The sequence below is a fragment of the Ovis aries genome, chromosome 11 (assembly GCF_016772045.2).
Source record: "Ovis aries strain OAR_USU_Benz2616 breed Rambouillet chromosome 11, ARS-UI_Ramb_v3.0, whole genome shotgun sequence".
Lineage (NCBI taxonomy): Eukaryota > Metazoa > Chordata > Mammalia > Artiodactyla > Bovidae > Ovis > Ovis aries.
In genome coordinates this window covers 39635349-39655731 of record NC_056064.1, presented here as the reverse complement: position 1 = coordinate 39655731, position 20383 = coordinate 39635349, and the positions used below count along the sequence as shown (strand labels likewise).

General features: G+C 35.6%; 1 protein-coding gene across 26 annotated transcripts in view; it reads right to left on the bottom strand.

Moving 5' to 3' along the window:
• CDK12 (cyclin dependent kinase 12) overlaps window positions 1–20383 on the bottom strand; it is a 64929-nt gene that overhangs the window by 31312 nt on the left and 13234 nt on the right. For all 26 annotated transcript variants that reach the window (XR_009595579.1, XR_009595580.1, XR_001043572.5 and 23 more), the window contains exons 3-11: window positions 19581–19757; window positions 18534–18673; window positions 17820–17990; window positions 14557–14746; window positions 8914–8970; window positions 8435–8536; window positions 2996–3073; window positions 1831–1947; window positions 1326–1457 (exon numbers count right to left, since the gene is read on the bottom strand). Coding sequence is in view for 9 of the 26 variants with exons in the window: in XM_060395575.1 (XP_060251558.1) it covers window positions 1326–1457; window positions 1831–1947; window positions 2996–3073; window positions 8435–8536; window positions 8914–8970; window positions 14557–14746; window positions 17820–17990; window positions 18534–18673; window positions 19581–19757 (1164 nt within the window). In the remaining 17 variants the exon portion in view is untranslated. The remainder of the gene's footprint in view (window positions 1–1325; window positions 1458–1830; window positions 1948–2995; window positions 3074–8434; window positions 8537–8913; window positions 8971–14556; window positions 14747–17819; window positions 17991–18533; window positions 18674–19580; window positions 19758–20383) is intronic.

Below are 20383 nucleotides of genomic sequence, written 5' to 3'. Positions count from 1 at the left end.
CACTACTGAGTGAATGGAGGAACAAGAGATTAAAATGGGAAGGCAAAGAGCAAGGGGAAATGGAAAGGATAAAGAAAATATTAAAATAAGCAGAAAAGTTAGTAAACAGCAGCAGCGTAAATAGAATCACGGCATATGGTAGTCTGAAGAACTAAAGATCCAAATGCCCAAAGGATTTCTTTCTACAGTGAGAAATGAAGATCTTGCTAATAACAGAGACACACCTGCTCTATAAAAATGTCCATATTCCAGTCAAATGGTTAAGTTTTATAACTGTTTGTGCTTAGCATAACAAAAATTAAGGAGACTTTTTTTTTCTTGGTCAAATTTTAATAGGGAATAAACAGAACAAAGGTGACTGCCTTCTTAATATTTACAAAAAGCCCAGGCAAGGTAGTAATTTAAATCTTGGAACCACATGAGCACATTGTAATTAAACCATCTCTGTGTAAAATCAGTTTATGTGTTACTTGGTCTCTAAGGACCAAAAAACTGGTTCTTTTTTCTTTCTGCCCACTGAATTTCCATGACCGAATATTTTCATTTGTGAGGTTTAATACATTTCTGGACTTTCCAATACTCAATAAATTCCAGTAAGTTAAATCTTACCACAACACAGATTACCACAGCCAAAATTTCCAATTTTTGCTAAAAAGCTTACATACTTCAGCCACATTCAATGCATCAAAATTCAAACACAATAAATGAATTAAGATATTTCTTTGGATTATCAGATTTGTAGTTATTACCTGTTCATATACTAACATCTCATACATTTAAGATACAGTATTCCTATAAGAAAGAAGTGCCCGTAAACTCGGACGTGAAAGTTATAATGCTGTCAGTGAAAGTCCAAAGGTTTCTATCAGAATGTGAGATGGGGAGTGTAGAACCTCTGAGGATCCCATACAATAGAGAAAATTAACAAAATTCTGATAGAAGAAAGACACATTCAGAGACCATGTTTTCTATATAAAAATTCAGGACATATGGCCTGACAGATAAACTACTGGTTCGATCCCTGGTCAGAAAACTAGATCTCACATGCCACAACCAGAAGTTCTCATGCCACAACTAAAGATCCCACATGCCACAACTAAGACCTGGTGCAGCCAAACAAATAAATATTTTAAAAAATAAATACATAAAATTAGGACTGTTCTTGCACATATGGGGTAACATGATCATTGCAGATATAAGGAATTAAAAAAGATGAAATGTTTAAAAACCTCTCTATGTGGTTGGCCACTGCAGCTTCTTTTTTAAAAAATCTATTATTTTTAGTTTCTCAGGCTTAGAGTCACTACAAGGCCACCAGCACTTACTCTGGAGGATCCATTTTGCTGAGCTCAACATCTTTAAGGAAATCACTCTGTAGAGTCTGTTCAGCTGTACAACGTTTGCTAGGATCTAACGTCAGCATGTGGTCGAGTAAATCAAGTGCTGCTGAAGGAATGCTGTGGAAAGGAAGAGCAAAAGAACAAGTTCACAATGACTCCAGTTCTTAAGCCTGTAACTTTATGCCAAAGGTCTCTGAATTTCCAACTCCATGTAAAAAACCATGGGAAGGGAGTTGGAACCTGGCTAAACAAGAAAGCAGATTTGCTTCCACACAGGATTCAAGAAATGCAATAGTACCACAGGTAGAAAACATGAAGCCTTGAATGCAAGACTATGATGAAACTCATAATGCTCAAAAATAAAATGTTTTCCTACAGTGTGTTGGCATAATAAACTGGGATAGCACTAATTCCCCAGGACAGGAAAAAGCTAAGTCCAAACAACAGCCAAACACATAAACAAATAGATGTACATATTTGTCAAACTCACAAAGAGAATTCTTCTCGTAGGCGCCTTCTATATTGCTTCTTCGGTTTCATTGTATTGAAGTAGGGCAGCTTGATAACATCAGGCCACACAGCTGGACAAGGGCTACCACAGAGTCGACTGAAAACAAAGCAAAAAGCAAGAACAAGGAAGTGAGTGAGCATTATAAATTTTAGCAGTTCTAGAAGCAGAAATGATTACCTGCTCAGGTATGGGGGCTTTTGGCTTATTAAACTAAAAGGCATGCAGAGAGGTAAAACCTGACCTCACTGCTTTAAGGACAGAAGAGTTGGTTAAAAAATAGTAATGAGAAAATACTGGCACAATAGTCTAAAATGATTCACACATTTGGCTTTGTAAAACATGTTCTTAATGTCCCACATAGATTTTCATTACCAGTTTTGTTCTGTTCAGTTAGCATTAATTTCAAAGAGCTGAACTGGTCCTATAACATCCTTGCTGAACTAGCAGAGGAGAGCTTAAGACTGGAATTCTGATGGAAAACTGAGTTTACTGCATAACACATAATGGGTTATACACTACCTTTTTAAAAAAGTGTATATTAGCTTGTCATATTCTTCTCTTTAATCTTATTGCAAAACAAAACAAAAAACAAAATTCAAATTCCATCCCAATCCCAGACCTTACCCAAACCCTCTATTAAAGGCTCTTTTTTATAACTATCTGTTTACATGATGCATCACTTACTAAACTCTGAGTTCTTTGAAGGCAGGGACCTATTTCTGAATCCTAAAGTTAAACAGTGATAGGAATTTGTTAGAGAATAGGCTCAGTGAATGTTTGCCGAATAAAGTTGATCTTAATCTAACCTAAATAAGAATAAACAACTACTCTGAAAACAGCATGCTTTTACATGAAGAACTAATAAAAACTATGCAAATTAAGTAACTGAAATACACTTACTTTTATATATATAAGTATGTATATGTGTGTGTGTATATGTGTATGTATATATATATACATATACATACATACACACTTTTTGTATACAGCCCATGACAAAATATATGGTAAACCTGACTGAAGAGAAACTTACTTGGACATAAGGAGCATAAAATCATTTAGTAGAATGAATGAAAAGTATTAGAAATTAGAGGATGAGATTACTGATCAACCTTGGGCACTCAGAGCACATACACAGCTATACCTGATCAGTTCTAGCTGAGCCAGTTCCAGATTGGCTTGAAAAATAGGCTTCTTTGTGAATAGTTCCCCAAGAATGCATCTAGAAAGAATAAAATTGAGAGGTCAGAAGAGAAATCCCTGGAGCTTATTTAAAGTGTATTTCAATTAACTTCAATAGTGTATCAGGTTGCATCTAATATACTAAAAAAGCCCAAAACTAAGGGCCTGACTTTCATAAAAGAAAATAATTCTTATGGTGAAAATAATATTAAAGATTAAGATTTGCTGGTAGATCAAATTTTTGCCACCTATAAAAGACAGTCTATAAGTAGAAACAAGAAGTCAAGGGACTTTCCTGGTAGTCCAGTGGTTAAGACTCTGTGCTTCCAATGTAGGGGGCATGTGCTTAATCCCTGGTGGGGGAGCTAAGATCCTACGTGTCACATGGTGTGGTAAAAAAATAAAGAAAAAAGGAGTCAAGAGTCCTTTTCTACCAATTCCACTGTAAATTTAAGGAAATAGCTAAACACTAAAAAACTCCTCACTTCAATTTTACAAAGATGCTGAGCAATTCCAATAAGAATAATATTAGCCTTTTTCTTCATCTACTCTGCAGAATGGGCACTATATACAGCCCTCTTGACATTATATTTGTAAAGTTCATTGTCATCAGTTAGAATCAGTTTCAACAGGACTTTCAAATATGCTTAAATTCTTTCACCATTTTGAAAAGGCCTTTCAAAACTATATTGACATATTTACACAGTCTCCAAGTATCTCTCGATAAATTATTTATTAATTATAAAAGGAAAACTAGTAACTATTTAGTAGTAAAGAAAACAACACCTTAGCTAAGTGACCAAAGTAACATCGCCAGAAAAAGGTAAGCAGGGTTCATGTGAGTACAAATGTAATACCATGAAAAGAACACTTCTGAAATATGAAAGAATGAAATTCTGCCATCTGCAACATGGATGGACCTAGAAGGTATTATGCTTAAGTGAAATAATTCAGACAAATACAGTATATTACCATTTATATGTATAATCTAAAACATAAAACGAATGAAAGAATGTAACAAAGAAGGAACAAACTCACAGATACAGGGAAAAAACTAATGATTACCAGTGGGGAGAAGAAACTGGAAAAGAGCAATCTAGGGGTAGGAGACTATGTATAAAATAAATAAGCTACAAGGACAGGAATACAGTCAATATTTTACAGTAACTTGAAATGGAATATAATCTACAAAAATTCTGAATCATTATGTTGTATACCTGCAACTAATATTTTAAATTAACAAAACTTAAATTTCAGCCAAAATCAAAACCGAAAAAAGCCAAGTAACTGTTCCAGATTAAGAATGAAAACTAAATGTAATATGTGCTACTAAACTGGATCCTCTATTACATGAGGTATCGTTGCCAGGACATCATGAGCGTACTGACAAAATTAGTGTGTGAATATACAGAACTACTGGAGAAGGAAATGGCAACCCATTCCAGCGTTCTTCCCTGGGAAATACCATGGACAGAGGAGCCTGGCGGGCTACAGTCTGTGGGGTCACAAGAGTTAGACATGATTTAGCAACTACACCACCACCACTACCATATAAAATTACTTTCAAATGGTTCTGGAAAAAAGATATATATATATAGTACACATATACAAATATACATTTTATTCTATGAATATACTGTATGTTATATTACATATAAGTACATATATATATTATATATACATACAACACACACACATATATAGGTATAAAATATATGAATATAAAAGAAATGTAGGGTTTCCCTGGTGGCTCAGTGGCAAAAAAATCTGCCTGCTGATCAACGCAGGAGTCACAGGTTCAATTTCTGATCTGAGAAGATCCCACATGCTGCAGAGCAACTAAGCCTTTGCACCACGATCACTGACACTGTGCTCTAGAGTCTGGGAGCCGCAAGTACTGAAGCCCATTAGAAACCACCACAATGAGAAGCCTGAGCACTGCAACTAGAGACTAGCCCCCGCTAGTCACAACTAGAGAAAAGCCCATGCACCAAGAAGTCCCAGCATAGCCAAAAATAAATAAATAAAATTATTTAAAGAAGGAAATGTGGCAAGTTAAAAATCAGTAAAACTAACATAAATAATCTTAAAATAATTATGTTGAGTAAAAGCTGCCAATGTGAAAAAAGAACATGTACATTATGCTTTTGTTTACCACAAAATTCTAGAAATATAAATCAATCTAAAGAGCGAGCAGAAGAGTGGGTGTGGGGAATGGGATGATGTGGACAGTAAAGAGGGACTACAAAGGAACACATGGATAATTTTGCAGCACATTACTTTGGTTGTGGTGATGGTTTTACCAATGTCAAAACTTAAATTATACACGTTAAATATATGCAGTTTATTATAAATCTCAATTGAAAGGTTAAAAAAAATAGTAAATCTGAATAAAGACTATACTAACATTCTTCGTACTATCCTAGTATCTTTTCTAATTATTTCAAAATAAATTTAAAACATGAAAAAAATTACGCCAATACTCTATACTTTTTTATACCTGAAATATTTTTTCAAAATGTGAGGGAAGAAAAAAACAAAAAAAAGGACAACAAATCTCTTTTCTGGCCTGTGTTCTGAAATGAGATTTATTTACAAATACTTCTGAAACCAGTGTTTACAGTCAGCCCTCCATATCTGTAGGTACCATATCCACAGATTAAACCAACCATGAACTAAAAATATTCAGAAAATAAATTCCAGAAAGTTTCAAAAAATCAAAACTTAAATTTGCCACACTGGTAACTACTGGAGCATTTACAGTGTTTAGGTATTATAAATAATCAGAGGTTATTGAAAATACAGTGGAGGATATGTGGGAGGCTGTGTGTAGGCTATATGTAAACACTATACTATTTAATATAACACACTTGAGCATCTTGTAAACACTACACTATTTAATATAACACACTTGAGCATCCCCAGGATTTTGTGTGCAGGGGGTCCTAGAACCAACCCTGCTGTGGGCACAGAGGGATGACTATAATACAGTTTAACTTTGAAATTCTTTAGCTTGACAAAATTTAAGAAAGCAAACAAATGTAGCTTTTAAAGTTTTCAGCAACTTTCTTTTAGCATTTGTTAACCTCAAATTCTTACTTCCAATAGTCTCTCAAACCTTATCCATAGAAAAAAAAGCATAAGCAAAATTTGTTTCTAATATTAACTGCCAAATCAAATTCCAAATACAGTGTTATCACAACAGGTAAAATAAAACACAGAAAGAACAACCCTGCTGAGTTTACAGACTCTAGGTACAATGTGTTGTACTAGTCTGTGTGGTTTCTCCCTTGATTTTCACCCTGAACTGCTCTGTTCCATCGATTAATTCTGCCAAGAACATCCCACAAAAACATCTTCAGAGAGACTACCACAATCAACAAAGTATTAAGTGCACATCAAAAGTCAAGCAAAATCTCAGTTCAATGAGTCACTGAGCTTTTAAAGAAAGCATAATTTTCTACAATTTTAATTTGCAACTGTGTTTTTGTGTTTTCAGTTTCTAGTCCTTCAGTGAGGAAGACATTGTTATGTAATCAACACTTGGCTACTGCATTGAGGTGGTAGATTGCACAGAAATAATACTAACAGAGCTATGAACTTTCCCTGTGCATCTTAATGGGGCGTTAACTTTACAGCCTAGCTGTGACAATTTAAAAGCTAATACTGTTAAAGCAAATAGTCCAGAACACAAACACACCCAGCTTGAGTCAGTAAAATTTAACTAAAGCTTCATTTGAGTTGGGTAGGCTACTACAGAAATTAACCTCTTTCTCCATCACCCTTTTCAATTTTGAAATAAAAGCCCCGTAGTTCTCCTCTGAACGAATGACATTAATAGAGGAGAGAAAGGATGGAAAAAAGTGATATGCTCCCTGTTTAGTGTATGTGTCAGAATCCTAAAGTATGGAGGTCAAGGTCAGTGTGCATAAATAATACAGCTTAAGAAACAATTAACTAACATGACCCATTTAAAATGTTTATGCCCCTAACATACAAACTGTGGTCTCTAAATATAATTTTCTACTAAAAGGACACCTTAAGAGAAATGGCCGATTCCAGGTCTGTGGCAGGAAATGAACTAGATGAGACTAGAACCAGAAAACAATAGAGGCTATCAATTCCACTATGGTTGAGTCAAAAGGTCCCAAGAATTAACCTGAATAAACTCCCAATGACTGAAGTCTAGACAGTTTGAAGAGGAATAAGGATGATAACTCTAATGAATTAAAACATGTCAAATATGTTTAAATCCATGAGTTCATAATGAGACTAAAAACCAAACCCCAAACAACCTCTTCTTTGGTCATTTTTGGAGGATAACAGTAAGCTATCTTATTATTTTGAAAACTAGTAAATAAAATGAAAGATTTAAACTGTTAATAAAACCCTTTAAAAAACTTTTTTTTTGGCCCCACCCAGGTGGCTTGTGGAATTTCAGCTCCCCAACTAGGGGCTGAACCCATGCTCTCACCAGTGAAAATGTGGAGTCTTAACCACTGGACTGCCAGGTAACTTCCTAATTAAGCCTTTTCAATATCATTTGTACCCAAGGTTAGCCAAATAGATAACCTTTCTCTATTCCAAGAAAGAATGAAATGATTAGAATATCATACCACAAAAATCCCAAATGAATTGATGGATGCAGACCACTAATAGCTAACAACACTTCCAAACGAGACAATTATATATTATTACATAAAGTGGTGTGTGTACATGTAATTCCACTCCAATAGGGATGAATATTTTATTAGACATTGTTTAGAACTGCCTGTGTAAGAGGATAATAAAAGTTGACTAATTTGCAATGAATTTTTAATTGTTTTTAAATTTTCTACAGATAATGCACCCAGTTATTGCCTGTACTCTGGACAAGAGGCTCCCACCGCTTTCTACCCCCAACTAGGATATACAAGTAACTATGTGATCTGTCAGAAGTATATAAAACCACCTGTAAAATAGTTTCAGGGTCAGTGGGTATTGGGAATCAGACCTGCACTTACCTACAATTTATAGGAAATAAAAATAGAGAACTATGCAAAAAAAACCACCATGAAGATGTAATAATCAGCAAAGTCTAGATGGTGAGAAACTCTATAGGACAAGTAAACCAATTTCTTCTAAAAAAAAAAAAATTATAAGGAGGGGGGACCTAAGAGAGATGCAGGGGGAATCTATAATTAAAAGATGAGATATCAATTGCAGTCTATGAATCTTATTTGAAACTATGTGTCTGATATGAAGAAATATTTCACAGATTTCTTTGAACTCTGGCTAAAAGTTGATCCCTATCCTTCTGAACTTAAAGAAGAGCTGCAAAAAAACAAATGGAGAGATAAAACATGATACAAGTTCATCAGTATGTGAGTTACAAACAAAAAAAAGATGAAAGGAATCTTACCCACAGCTCCAAACATCTATCGCTGGTGTATAACGCTCCTCTCCCAGCAGAAGTTCTGGAGGTCGGTACCACAGAGTAATAACTTTGTTTGTATAAGGACGGCTGAAAAATAAAATACAATCATGATATAAATTTATAATGGTTTCTGATGAAAAATACTTATATAATTAAATGCAAATTAAAACAGCTGTCAATTGGAGATGGGATCATCAAAACAGCTCCATAGCAACCCAACAGTTCAAAAGTAAACTGGACAGAAGATGATGAAGAAATAACTTCCATTCCAATTTGGGTTGATTTATTTCAGTCTAAAGCAGGTTCAAGAATTCAGAAAGAATTAAGTGTCTGAAATCTAGGTGGTAACACATTTAGAAAATTATGGAACTCTTCAGTTACTGCAATTTACAGAATACTAGCATATCCAAGAATAAAAAGGACTTTTTCCTATTTCCCATATGTAATTTTGATGAATGACTCACCTCTCTTCAGAATTATAGAGCCGAGCAAGTCCAAAATCTGCTAGTTTGATCTGACCACTGTAAAACAAAAATAATTATTTTCATAAGTAACAACAGGAGCTTCCAAATTACACTTAAAAAGCCAAGTGCTGGAACTTCCCTGACAGTCCAGCAGTTAAGACTCAGAGTTTCTGCTTCAGGGGGCACAGGTTCAATTCCTGATCGGGGAACTAAGATCCCACATGCAACAAGATGAGACCAAAAATATAAAAGTTAAGTGCTAATTTAGGAGTTAAAGAATTACAAAAATGAATTTTAACCTTTTAGTTCTGCTCTTAATGGTAACTCTCCCAGATTAAGTTTCTTTGACCACACCACTCCGCAAAGCCTAAGGGAGTTTTTTTTAAGACTACTATTATGTTTTTGGATTTGATTCCTTAACTAAATATTTCTTTTATTTCTTGGCAAACAAAAGTGACTAGAACCTGCTAGATTAAATACTTACGGTTGGGAAAAAATTGAATGGGCTATTTCAGATTAAGGGAGATTTAAGAGGCCTAACAACTAAATCCAATTCATAATCCCTGACTGATTCTGGTTTGAACAAATTAGCTCCACAAAAGACTGTTTTTTTATTCTGGCCACACCATGGGGCTTGCTGGATCTTAGTTCCCCGACCAGGGATTGAATCTGGGCAACAACAGCAAAAGTGCCAAGTCCTAACCACTGGACTTCCAGGAAATCCCTACAAAAGATATTTTTGACATAACTGAAAAAATATAAACTATGGACTGTTAGAAAATAATATATAATAATTTTGTCAGAGATTTAGAGTCAAACATCCTGATGTAATTTACTTTAAAATAAGTAAGGCAGAAAAGTAAGGGAGCAACTACAGCAAAATGTTAATTGTTATATAATGTTAATGTTAAAGAGACCACATCCATGTTTCACTCTGCTAAATATCCTTCCTTTGACATTGAATCAAGTAATATTTTAATAAAATGCAACACAAAATTCTGGGAAACTATTTAAACTATAATTAACTATTGGATTAATCATACCTATCTCAATTTTTGTGTACAGTTTGTGTTACCTCTTGGGGAATGAAAAGCCAGTTGACTTTTTTTAAAGGACTGGGGATATCTCAGGTGTTTGATAGCTCAGATCTAGCAGAAAAATGAGATAGAAGAGGGGGGGAAAGGCTATTCTATGAGGTGCTCCTCAAAATCTGAGCAATAGGACAAAATATTAAAGCCAGGTAACTACTACCAACAAAATTTTACATTAAATCAACTCAACATTCCTAGTAAAGATTATGGGCACCTTACCCACTTGTCCCATACCTCATCACATTTTAAGTTCAATTTATAAGCAATTTTTGAGAAAAGCAAAAAGGAAAGAAATAGCTGTCTTGAGTCCTATATTGAGACAAAAAGGGTTCCTCAAATTCCTTGGCATCCTTACTTTGACCCCAAGACTCAAGGGAAGTTCTACTATGGTACGACTTAAAAGTTAAAATGGCAATAGAGGCACTTTCTCGGTGATCCAGTGGTTTAAGAATCAGCCTGCCAGTGCAGGGAACACGGGTTTAATACTTGCTCTGGGATGATTCCATTTGCAGCAGAGCAACTAAGCCTGTGCACCACAACTACTAAGCCCACACTCCGCAACCAGAGAAGCCACCACAGTGAGAAGCCTGCACAGCGCAGCTAGACAGTAGCCACTGCACAGTGCAACTAGAGAAAGTCCAGGTGTAGCAACAAAGACCCAGTACAGCTAAATAAATGAATAAAATCAACAATTAATTAAATTTAAATAAATAAAAATTTTAAAAAGATGGTGGAAATGATAAAATATATTTAAAAAAAAGCAATAGATATATGGCTATGGAAAACCAGGCTAGACCTAAATATTACCAGAACCTATTTATTTCCTAATCCATCCCCACACCCTCTTACTCTCAGTAGATAACCTTCTTCACTGGAAACATGTCATCTGTTAGGTGGGAGCTATTTAACATTGTTTTACCTATACTTATTTACACCTCTAACTTTGTTTTCTCCTTTTCCTTCAATTACAGAAAAAATGTGTCAATCTCTTTTCCTGTTCAAGGATAATCCATACTACCACCTCTGGCTTTGATGCCATCTCCTCTAAAATCTCAATCCTTTAAATTACTTTGGTTCTTTCCTGAATCATCAACTTTCCCCTCTTTACTGACTTTCATTTTCCTTAGCATTTAAACATGCTCAAAGCTCTGCATCCTTCATAAAAAATTAACAAAAACAATTAAAGTCACAATCACCTTCCCACTAATCATGCTACCCACCCACTTACCCCACATTTTCACCACTCACCTTTTTTATTCTCTTCTTGGGTCCTAAAACCTATTTATATCATCTATAACCACTCATTCCTTAAACCTGCTAATTTTGCATTCATGATATTTCCTTATTTTCTTCTGATCTATCTGACCAGTTTCTCAGGTTTCATCTTCTCATATCTTTTCTATGCTTGGTAACTCCTGAATCTACACTGCTAGTTTGAAACTCACATGTGATCATATGCCTACTTGGTATCACTACCCTGGATATATTATAGTACCCTGAATATATTATAGTATGGGGTTTCCCCTTTCACCTCACGCATTCTGTTCTTCTTGTATTCCCTATATTGACCACTGTGCCACCCATCTAGATGTTTCTCAAGTGAGAAATCTTTGAGTACACTGATTGATTCCCCACCATTCACTCTCTCAAGTCTACTGATCTACCAAGTCCATGCTGTCCATCCTCTACTAGCAACGCCTTAGTTAGTTTAAGTTCAGACCATTTCTTATGACGTTTTTAATAAGTCTATGTGCCCCCAGTCCACACCCTATATAGTGACCATTCAGTGATTTTTCTAAAGCAGAAGACTAATTGGTCTCTCCTATAGCTAAAATAATTTGGTTTCATTTATAGTTGTGTAATTAAGATAAACATCACGAAGCCCAACCCCCCTCTCCTCCCTCTCTCATCAACTGTTTTCCCTTCTTCATCCAGCTGAGGACTCCTCTCTATGCCATCTCACTCAAAAGTCTCTGTGTAGACACTGAATGGGCAAGAGCAGAGGCTGGTTGGATCAGACTAGACTATGAGACTCCTGCAGCCTGCTTAGAAAACTGAAAAGAAAATTCACTTTAGTCTAGAAGCTCACCAGCTTCCTGAACTTGGGAAGTTAGGGACAGAGAGGGGCTGGACCCACCAGAATGGACACCAAGCAGGACTGCAATTATTTCCTGGCCTGACACATCCCTCAACAGAAGAGCAAAAGGAACAGACGAAAGTATGTTAAAACTATAGTCCAGCAAACTGAAAGATGATAACCATCATCATTAAAGTTTTTGATGCATTATTACTGTATATATAACTGGTTTTTAAAGTGCAGCTTTAATAAGAATTGTGGTGGGTCACAGATATAGTGATAGAAAGGAATCTTTTAATATCACGTTTTATCTCATAAAGGTATTTAAGTATAAATAATAATTTTACAGTAATTTGGACAATTAATGAAATGCATTAATTATATAACTTGAAAACAAAAAATTAACCAGCACCTCTGAATGGCTGTCTCTTATAAATAAAATTTAAATTGGCTTCTTGCAACTGTCCAGCTTCATCTCGCCATTATGTGTTTCACTCTTCTTGCCCTAGCAATACTGACTCCTTTTTCAGTTTTTCAAACATGCTATGTTATTTTCACATTTATGTGCTTTTGTAAATTTTGTGAATCTGTAAATGTGAATTTGTAAATTCAATCTCTTTTGCCTAGAAATGTAACCCTCTGTTGTCATTCTTTCTGGTAAATTCCTGTTCATTCCTTGAAATCACATCTTCCCAGATGCTCCCAAGTCTGGGGGTGGGGGGGAGTTTAATAAATGTTTACATAAATAAGCAATTTGTTCAGCCTCCCTACTAAATGCAACTCTCCAGGGACCAACCAACATGGGACTTTAGGTGCTAAAACCAGGACAGTCCTGGGCAACCCTGAAGAGTTGGCCACCCAACTCCACAAAGATAGGAAACATGTCATAGTCATTCTATATTCCCATCTATTAATAGATAATGTTTGTTAAACAGAACTGAACAGAAATATTTAATACAAACGGTGCACTGGACAAGTTCAGTTCAGTTCAGTTGCTCAGTTGTGTCCGACTCTTTGCGACCCCAGGAACTGCAGCACACCAGGCCTCCCGGTCCATCACCAACTCCTAGAGTTTACCCAAACTCATGTCCATTGAGTCGGTGATGCCATCCAACCATCTCATCCTCTGTCGTCCCCTTCTCCTCCTGCCCTCAATCTTTCCCAGCATCAGGGTCTTTTCATAGGAGTCAGCTCTTTGCATCAGGTGGCCAAAGTACTGGAGTTACAGCTTCAACATCAGTCCTTCCAATGAAAACCCAGGGCTGATCTCCTTTAGGATGGACTGGTTGGATCTCCTTGCATCAGACAAAGATGGTTATGAACAGCCTAATTACGTATAGAACCAACACTGGCCTTATTTCAATGGTTCCAGACTTGCTTTTTATTCCTCAATATGTAGGGCTATTACTCAAGGCTACTGTGAGTAACAAAGGATATCACCAATTCACTTTAAGCAAATAGCCAAAGAGGAAGGAAGCAGATGATAAAAACTTCTGAAGGATTAACACTGTTCTTTACCAAATTCCTGTCCGTCTATACTATTAAAACCCAGGAGTAAGTGCTGGCAGTGGAGGAGAAGGGGATGACAGAGGATGAGATGGTGGGATGGCATCACTGACTCAATGGACATGAGTTTGGGTGAACTCTGGGAGTTGGTGACAGACAGGAAGGCCTGGGGTGCTGCAATTCATGGGGTTGCAAAGAGTCAGACATGACTGAGCGACTGAACTGAACTGAACTGAAGTGCTGGCAGAAAGGTCAGTCCCCAACTACATCTGTGTTTACTCTGAAATTTGATAACTAAGAAAGTCTCAAAAGCAGCTATAAGAGCAGGTTTCTCTCAATGAAACAAAGGAGAATTTCTTTAACTCAATGTGTGTGGGAATCTGCCTAGGACCACAAAAGTATTAATGACTATGGCAAAAGCTCTCTGAATATTCCTGTAGGATGTGAGTGATTCTCTAAAATGTTTGCATTTAAAAAAACCTTTACAAATAAAATAAAAAATACCTTTATAATCCTATCTCCTTTAGCTCCTTACCAAGACTGAGTCTGAGACTCTGCTGATAAAAGTATCCCATCACAAATTGTTCCTAAGGTACAGACATCAGATGTACATAAACACAAACACTGCATTATTGGGTCTATCTATAACTCTTTAATTAATTAGCTGAAACTACGTGTGTCATGGACGGAGAAACCTGGTAGGCTGTAGTCCATGGGGTTGCTAAGAGTCGGACACGACTGAGTGACTTCACTTTGACTTTTCACTTTCAATGCATTGGAGAAGGAAATGGCAATGCACTCCAGTACTCTTGCCTAGAGAATCCCAGGGATGGGGGAGCCTGGTGGGCTGCCGTCTATGGGGTCGCACAGAGTCGGACACGACTGAAGCGACTTAGCAACAGCAACAGCAGCAGAAGGGTGTCAGAAGAGAGGGAGAAAATGCTTAACCTCATATGGTTACTATGTTACCTGTTGTTCAGCAAAATGTTAGAACACTTAATATCCCGATGCAGGAAATTCTTTTTGTGACAGTAATCCAATCCTTCCATTAGCTGTTTCATGAATGACTTGATATGGTCCTCAGAAAAGTGCACCAAACCAGATTCCAGAAGTCCCATTAAGTCATGGTCCATATATTCAAATACAAGGTAAAAGGCTCCTACACAGGATGAAAGAAAAAATTTAGAAAAGAGAAAAAGGATGCTGAAATAACGATGCCTTAATTTTTATATAATTTTTGAGTTGCCCATAAGCTCTCTAGAAAAAGATGTTTAATTCTATATACGAAAAAACTAAAACTCCAGCAATTGAGTAACTTGCCCATTTTAATAATAAATAAAACTACTATTTGAATTAATCTTCTGACCTACAGTCTGGTGCTCTTTGGACTACTTACGTCTTGAAGGGGACAACTCCCCCAGTTAGGTTGTATAACTAGTCTTTTATGATCTAAATCAGTTGGCAAATTACAGACTGCTTGGGGAAAATCCCTTCTGTCTACTGCTGTAAATAAAAGTTTTATTTGTAACACACAACCATGCCCATTTGTTACACACTGTCTGAGACTACTTTTGTAGAAGTCTTTACAGAAGTGCTAACAGCACTCACATAATATGCCAGGGGTACAGACTATTAATGAAATTTATAGTATTTAAGAATTGAAAGAAAAATGAATCATCCAATTCAACATCCTACATTTAAAAGTAGGTAAAAGGCTAAGAGAATTGTAAAAGATTTGAAATCCACATTATCTTTACACTTTCAGCATGGTGCATGATAGAGGCAAATTCTGTAACATAAGAAACACTAGACCTTCTATCCAGTCTAAAATTCTTCTCTCAGTAACATAAAGGCATGGATTCTTAGTCTAGAGGGTAGGCTTCAAGGACTCTGAAATAGCATATAACATTTTAAATTTTTTTGAAGAATGAATCCATGAGCTATTTTAAAAGGTCCACAACTGTCAAAAAGTTAACAACCACTGGATTAAAGGTATACCTTAGCTTTAGTTAAGCCCTCCTACAAAAAAAGAAAACTAAAATTGCAAAAGAGGAGTGGATAAAGGATACAAAGGGACAACTCAAGAAAGAGAAAAATAAGCAAAATTCATAGACAAGGGAAAAAACTGAACTGCAATCCAAAATAATGGTATCACTCATACTTCACCTCAGATGACAGTTTTTTAAAAAGATAAATTCAACATTATGGAGGATTAAGTGAGATAGGACTCACTGGTGGGACATAAATTATTATGCAATCTACAATTCAATATGAAAATTCCTTTCACCAAATAATTCTATTTCTAGGAAACTATATTAAGAAATAAATCAAAATGCAAAGATTTATGCAAAGATGCTCAATGCAGTGCTATTATAATATTTTTTTTAACTGACAACTAACTGCTCAACAAGGACTGGTGAAATTAAAATTTGGATTCATTTATCTTCACGTATAGTCATTGAAACATGTTAATGATACAGGAAATTACTTATGACAAGTTATAAAACACTAAATACACCTTGATCTCAGTTATGTTAAAATAAATACAATATCCATGAAGTACCAGAAAGAAATATGCCAAAATATTAGTACTATATAGTGATCTTCTATGGATGGTAGTATACTGGAAGGGAGTGGGAGAGAAGTGATTGCCATTTCCCTTTTCTTATTCATCTATATTTTCATTTCTTCCACAATAGGTATGCATCACATCCATTCATTCACTTATTTTTTTGTAATTAAAAAGAAATTTATTTTTTGGCCATTCCACAAAGCATGTTAGTTTCCCTAACCATGGATTGAACCTGCGCCCACTTCAGTGAAAGCATGGAGTCCCAAGGAAGTCCTCAATTATTTTATGATTTGTTTTTTTAAGAAAAAGAATTTGAACAGTATATAGTAAATTACTTATACAGTACAGAATGATATGGATAAAAGCAAGCACCTGTCCAAAAGCAACCAATTAACATTTTCTTATGCATCTTTACTCTATATTATTTTTATAATCAGAAAAGGTTAAAAAACACACCCAGAAATATACCTAGTATACTTAATTCTATTCCAATCTAACTTTCATAAATTTATCTAAGCAGAATTTCCTTTTCTTTAAAACTACTTCTACCAAACTCAAGAGATACTACTCCCTTAATGCTAGTACCTCTGAGGCTCTGTAAAGAAGTACAACTTAACTTTAACCAATACCCTTCTAATTTTATGTATTTCAATCATATTTTCTCTTAATATCCCAGGGTATATTCACATATGCCATCTCTTTACAGCTGCCCATTTCTAAACCTTCAGATTTATTTTAACAGAAGTTGGCTGGATGTCATAGATAGACTACAACAATTTTACTGCCCAAAGACAAGTTACAAATCCAGGAAAACCACAATGTGACCTGAAGAAAATTGTTTTAGAAATACCTGCCTTTTAAACTGTTAGCACAAAGCTACGTTTAAAAAAAAAAAAAAGATGCATATAAATGAAGGAGGGCTTCCCAGTAGCTCAGCCAGTAAAGAATCCAACTGCAATGCAAAAGATCCTGGTTCTGGGTCAGGAAGATCCCCTGGAGAAGGGCTAGGCTACCCACTCCAGTATTCCTGGGCTTCCCTGGTGGCTTCAGATGGTAAAGAATCTGCCTGCAATGTGGGAGACCTGGATTTAAACCCTAGATTGGGAAGATCCCCTGGAGGAGGGCATGGCAACCCACTCCAGCATTCTTGCCTGGAGAATCCCCATGAATACAGTAACCTGGCGGGCTATAGTCCATGAGGTGGCAAAGAGTTGGACATGATTGAGTGACTAAGCACAGCATAAATGAAGGAAGGATGAAAAATTGAGAATAACTGTCTAATCTGGGTTTTAACTTTCATTACTATTATTATAATTTGTGAAAAACAAAACAAAACAAAAAGAACACTTCAAAATGTTGCTGGAGGAAAATCTTACATTTTTTTATGTGCTCGCCTTATTAGGTGTTACAGGACTCTAATTGCAATGATGAACAATCATTTCAAAGTGTAAGAGTACACTGATGAGGATGGACGGACATTTTATAAAATATGCACTGTTCAGCATAAGAGCAATGTAATAACATCTTAATTTTGATATGAATTAAAGAAGCTGGATTTGTTTAGTACAACCTGTTAAAAAACACAAACGTGCAAACAAGCTAAGAAAGGGAAATAAAACGTATCAATCTACCATACAGAAACATGATTCTTTGCTAGTACCTTTGTCCTTCTTGAAATCCAGTGCATCCTGCTTATCTGTGACAATTTCCTTCATGTTAACAACACTTCGGTGGATCAGCTGACGAAGGATTTTGATCTCACGAATGGCTGTGATTGGGAAGCCCTCTTTTTCATTGTCCAGTCTCACCTTCTTCAGGGCCACTAGCTCTCCTGTTACAGCAAATTCAAACAGTTTTATCATAATTAGCATTTTCTGGCCACCATCATCAATCAACCAATATATGCTCTTGCTCTGATAAACACAATGCCTACTTTAATGCTACATGCAAGATATTTTATATTGTTTTTTTTTTTTTAAATCCCCAGGTTCCCTTTCTTATCTTTGATTTTTAAATGACTTTAAAATTTTAATTCAATATTCAATTAGGCCTAAAAATTTTGGATTATTAAAATATACCAAAAATTCAACTACTTCATTTTATTTTCAAAGACTAACTCCTTACCAAACAAAGAACAACTTACAAATTTTATTTTTACCTTTTCTTAAATCTCCCAAAACATTTTCAATGGACAACCAGAAGGAAGGTTTTTAGAGGGTAATAATCATATTATGCTTTTGGAAAATTCTGGTCTATTTGTAACTTTTGGAGACCAAATTAGAACTCAAAGTTTACTTTTGCTAAATCCACTTAAAGCAGCAGTACCACTAAATTTTTAACCTTCTGACATCTAGAATTTTTTGGCATTATTTACCTGTGTCTTTGTCCTTGGCTTTATATACCTGGCCATAAGTTCCCTCTCCAATAATCCCAATAATGTCAAACTTGTCCACACAGCGTTTCCCCCAGTCACTTTCTGTTTGTCTTCTTTCTCCGTAACGCGGACAACAAATTCTAAAAAAGGCAAAACAAAAAATAAAACAACCAAAAAAGTTGCTCTAAAAATTTAAGTGTTTTTTTTCTTTTTTTCCTGCATCACACAGCTTGTGGAATCTTGTTTCCCAACCAGGGATCAAACCCATGACCTTCAGTGGATGCCTGGAGTACTAACCAACCATGCCAAGGAATTCCCTAAGTGTATTCAAAAAGAACAAAACAGAATTCTTTTATGATGGTTTCTCTGATTCCTGGGTCTTTTATCAGTTTCTTTATTAAAAAGGCAGGAATCAAATAATATAAAATAAATAGTAAACAGTCTGTCACAGTGGCTAAGATTTTTCCTTTTTTTTTTGCCTCAGGAAGACATAAGATCAAGTAATAGGATTGCTGCTTACTTTCTAACTTCTTACTGGCTTCCTCAACTATAGAATGGGAAAATAATCCGTACATCCGTACATAGGGTTACTATAAAAGTAAAATTTAAAACTTTGGCAATAATATATGTTCAATAAATGGCAACCGTTTTTTTTACTAAGAGAAGGCAGCTAACAATCAGAAGATCAAACTCAGATTCTACTACATTATGACATGGCAACTCATGTAGTTCAGGGGGAAAAAACCCCGCATCTATTAATTCCTCATTAATATGTACATGGTTGACATCCTCTGAATAAAACGATTTTTTTCTTCTTTAATACTCTAAGTAGTATGAACTCAAAAGATACTGTGGGATCAATGTTCATGGCAAACTTGAACTTGGGAAATTATTACTTTTCTAAAAAACATGACAAAGTATCTGGGGATGTAGATCAAAGAATTTTATCTGTGAAAATAAAAAGAGCTACATTAGGCCCAATCCTCTATGATCCTAATGGTGTAGGTTATGGTCCAAAGGTAGGGATGGATCCAGCCCAAAACTCACTTTGGTCTCTTTTTGTATGGTTGCTGAGGTGGTGTGATTGCCTTTGGTTCTGGAGAGTCTGGGGGAGATGGATCCCCACCAGGGAGCTCTGGAGGGAGAGGGAGGTCTGTGAGTAGGTGACGTGGTCTTTGTTCTTTCTCTTTCTTCACAGGTTTTGAAGGTAGAGTTTCTTTCGGACTAAACAACAGAGAGGAAAAAAAGAAAAAGATCACAATTACTTAAAGAATGTGCAAATAAAACTCAAAGATTGTAATGTCTGGTTAGTAAAAGATTACAAAGATTTTACTTTTAAAGGGAAAGCCCCTATAATATAACATAAAGAAATGGAGTTTAGTCACAGTTAAAGAGACTTGGATTTTGCAAAAAGAAATCTATAGTATATTAAAAAAAAAAACAGAACTGGGATATTATCTGTGGAAACTTTAATAAACTTTTAATGTCCTCCCGAAGAAGCTATCTGGATTTTTATTGAGATGAAATAAAATACAGGAAGTTATAATCTTAAATTTGCAAAGCACCATGGCAACCTGCGTAGTCACCAAACCTGCTCTAAAGATTTCAATAATGATGGAAAGCCCAACAGTGTAATACTATGTTACTAAAGTTGTGGAGAGAAACTTGGAAAAAGCAAAGAGTATTTTAGAGTGTTTTGTAAGAAATACAGCTAAGCTGGAAATCAAAATAAATGAAAAATTCACTGATTTATTCTACTGGTTGGGAAGAAAAGGCAATCATAATCAACCACCCAAAATGGATAAATAACCCTCAAACTAAGAATCTAAGGAGAACGAGTCCAAGAGACT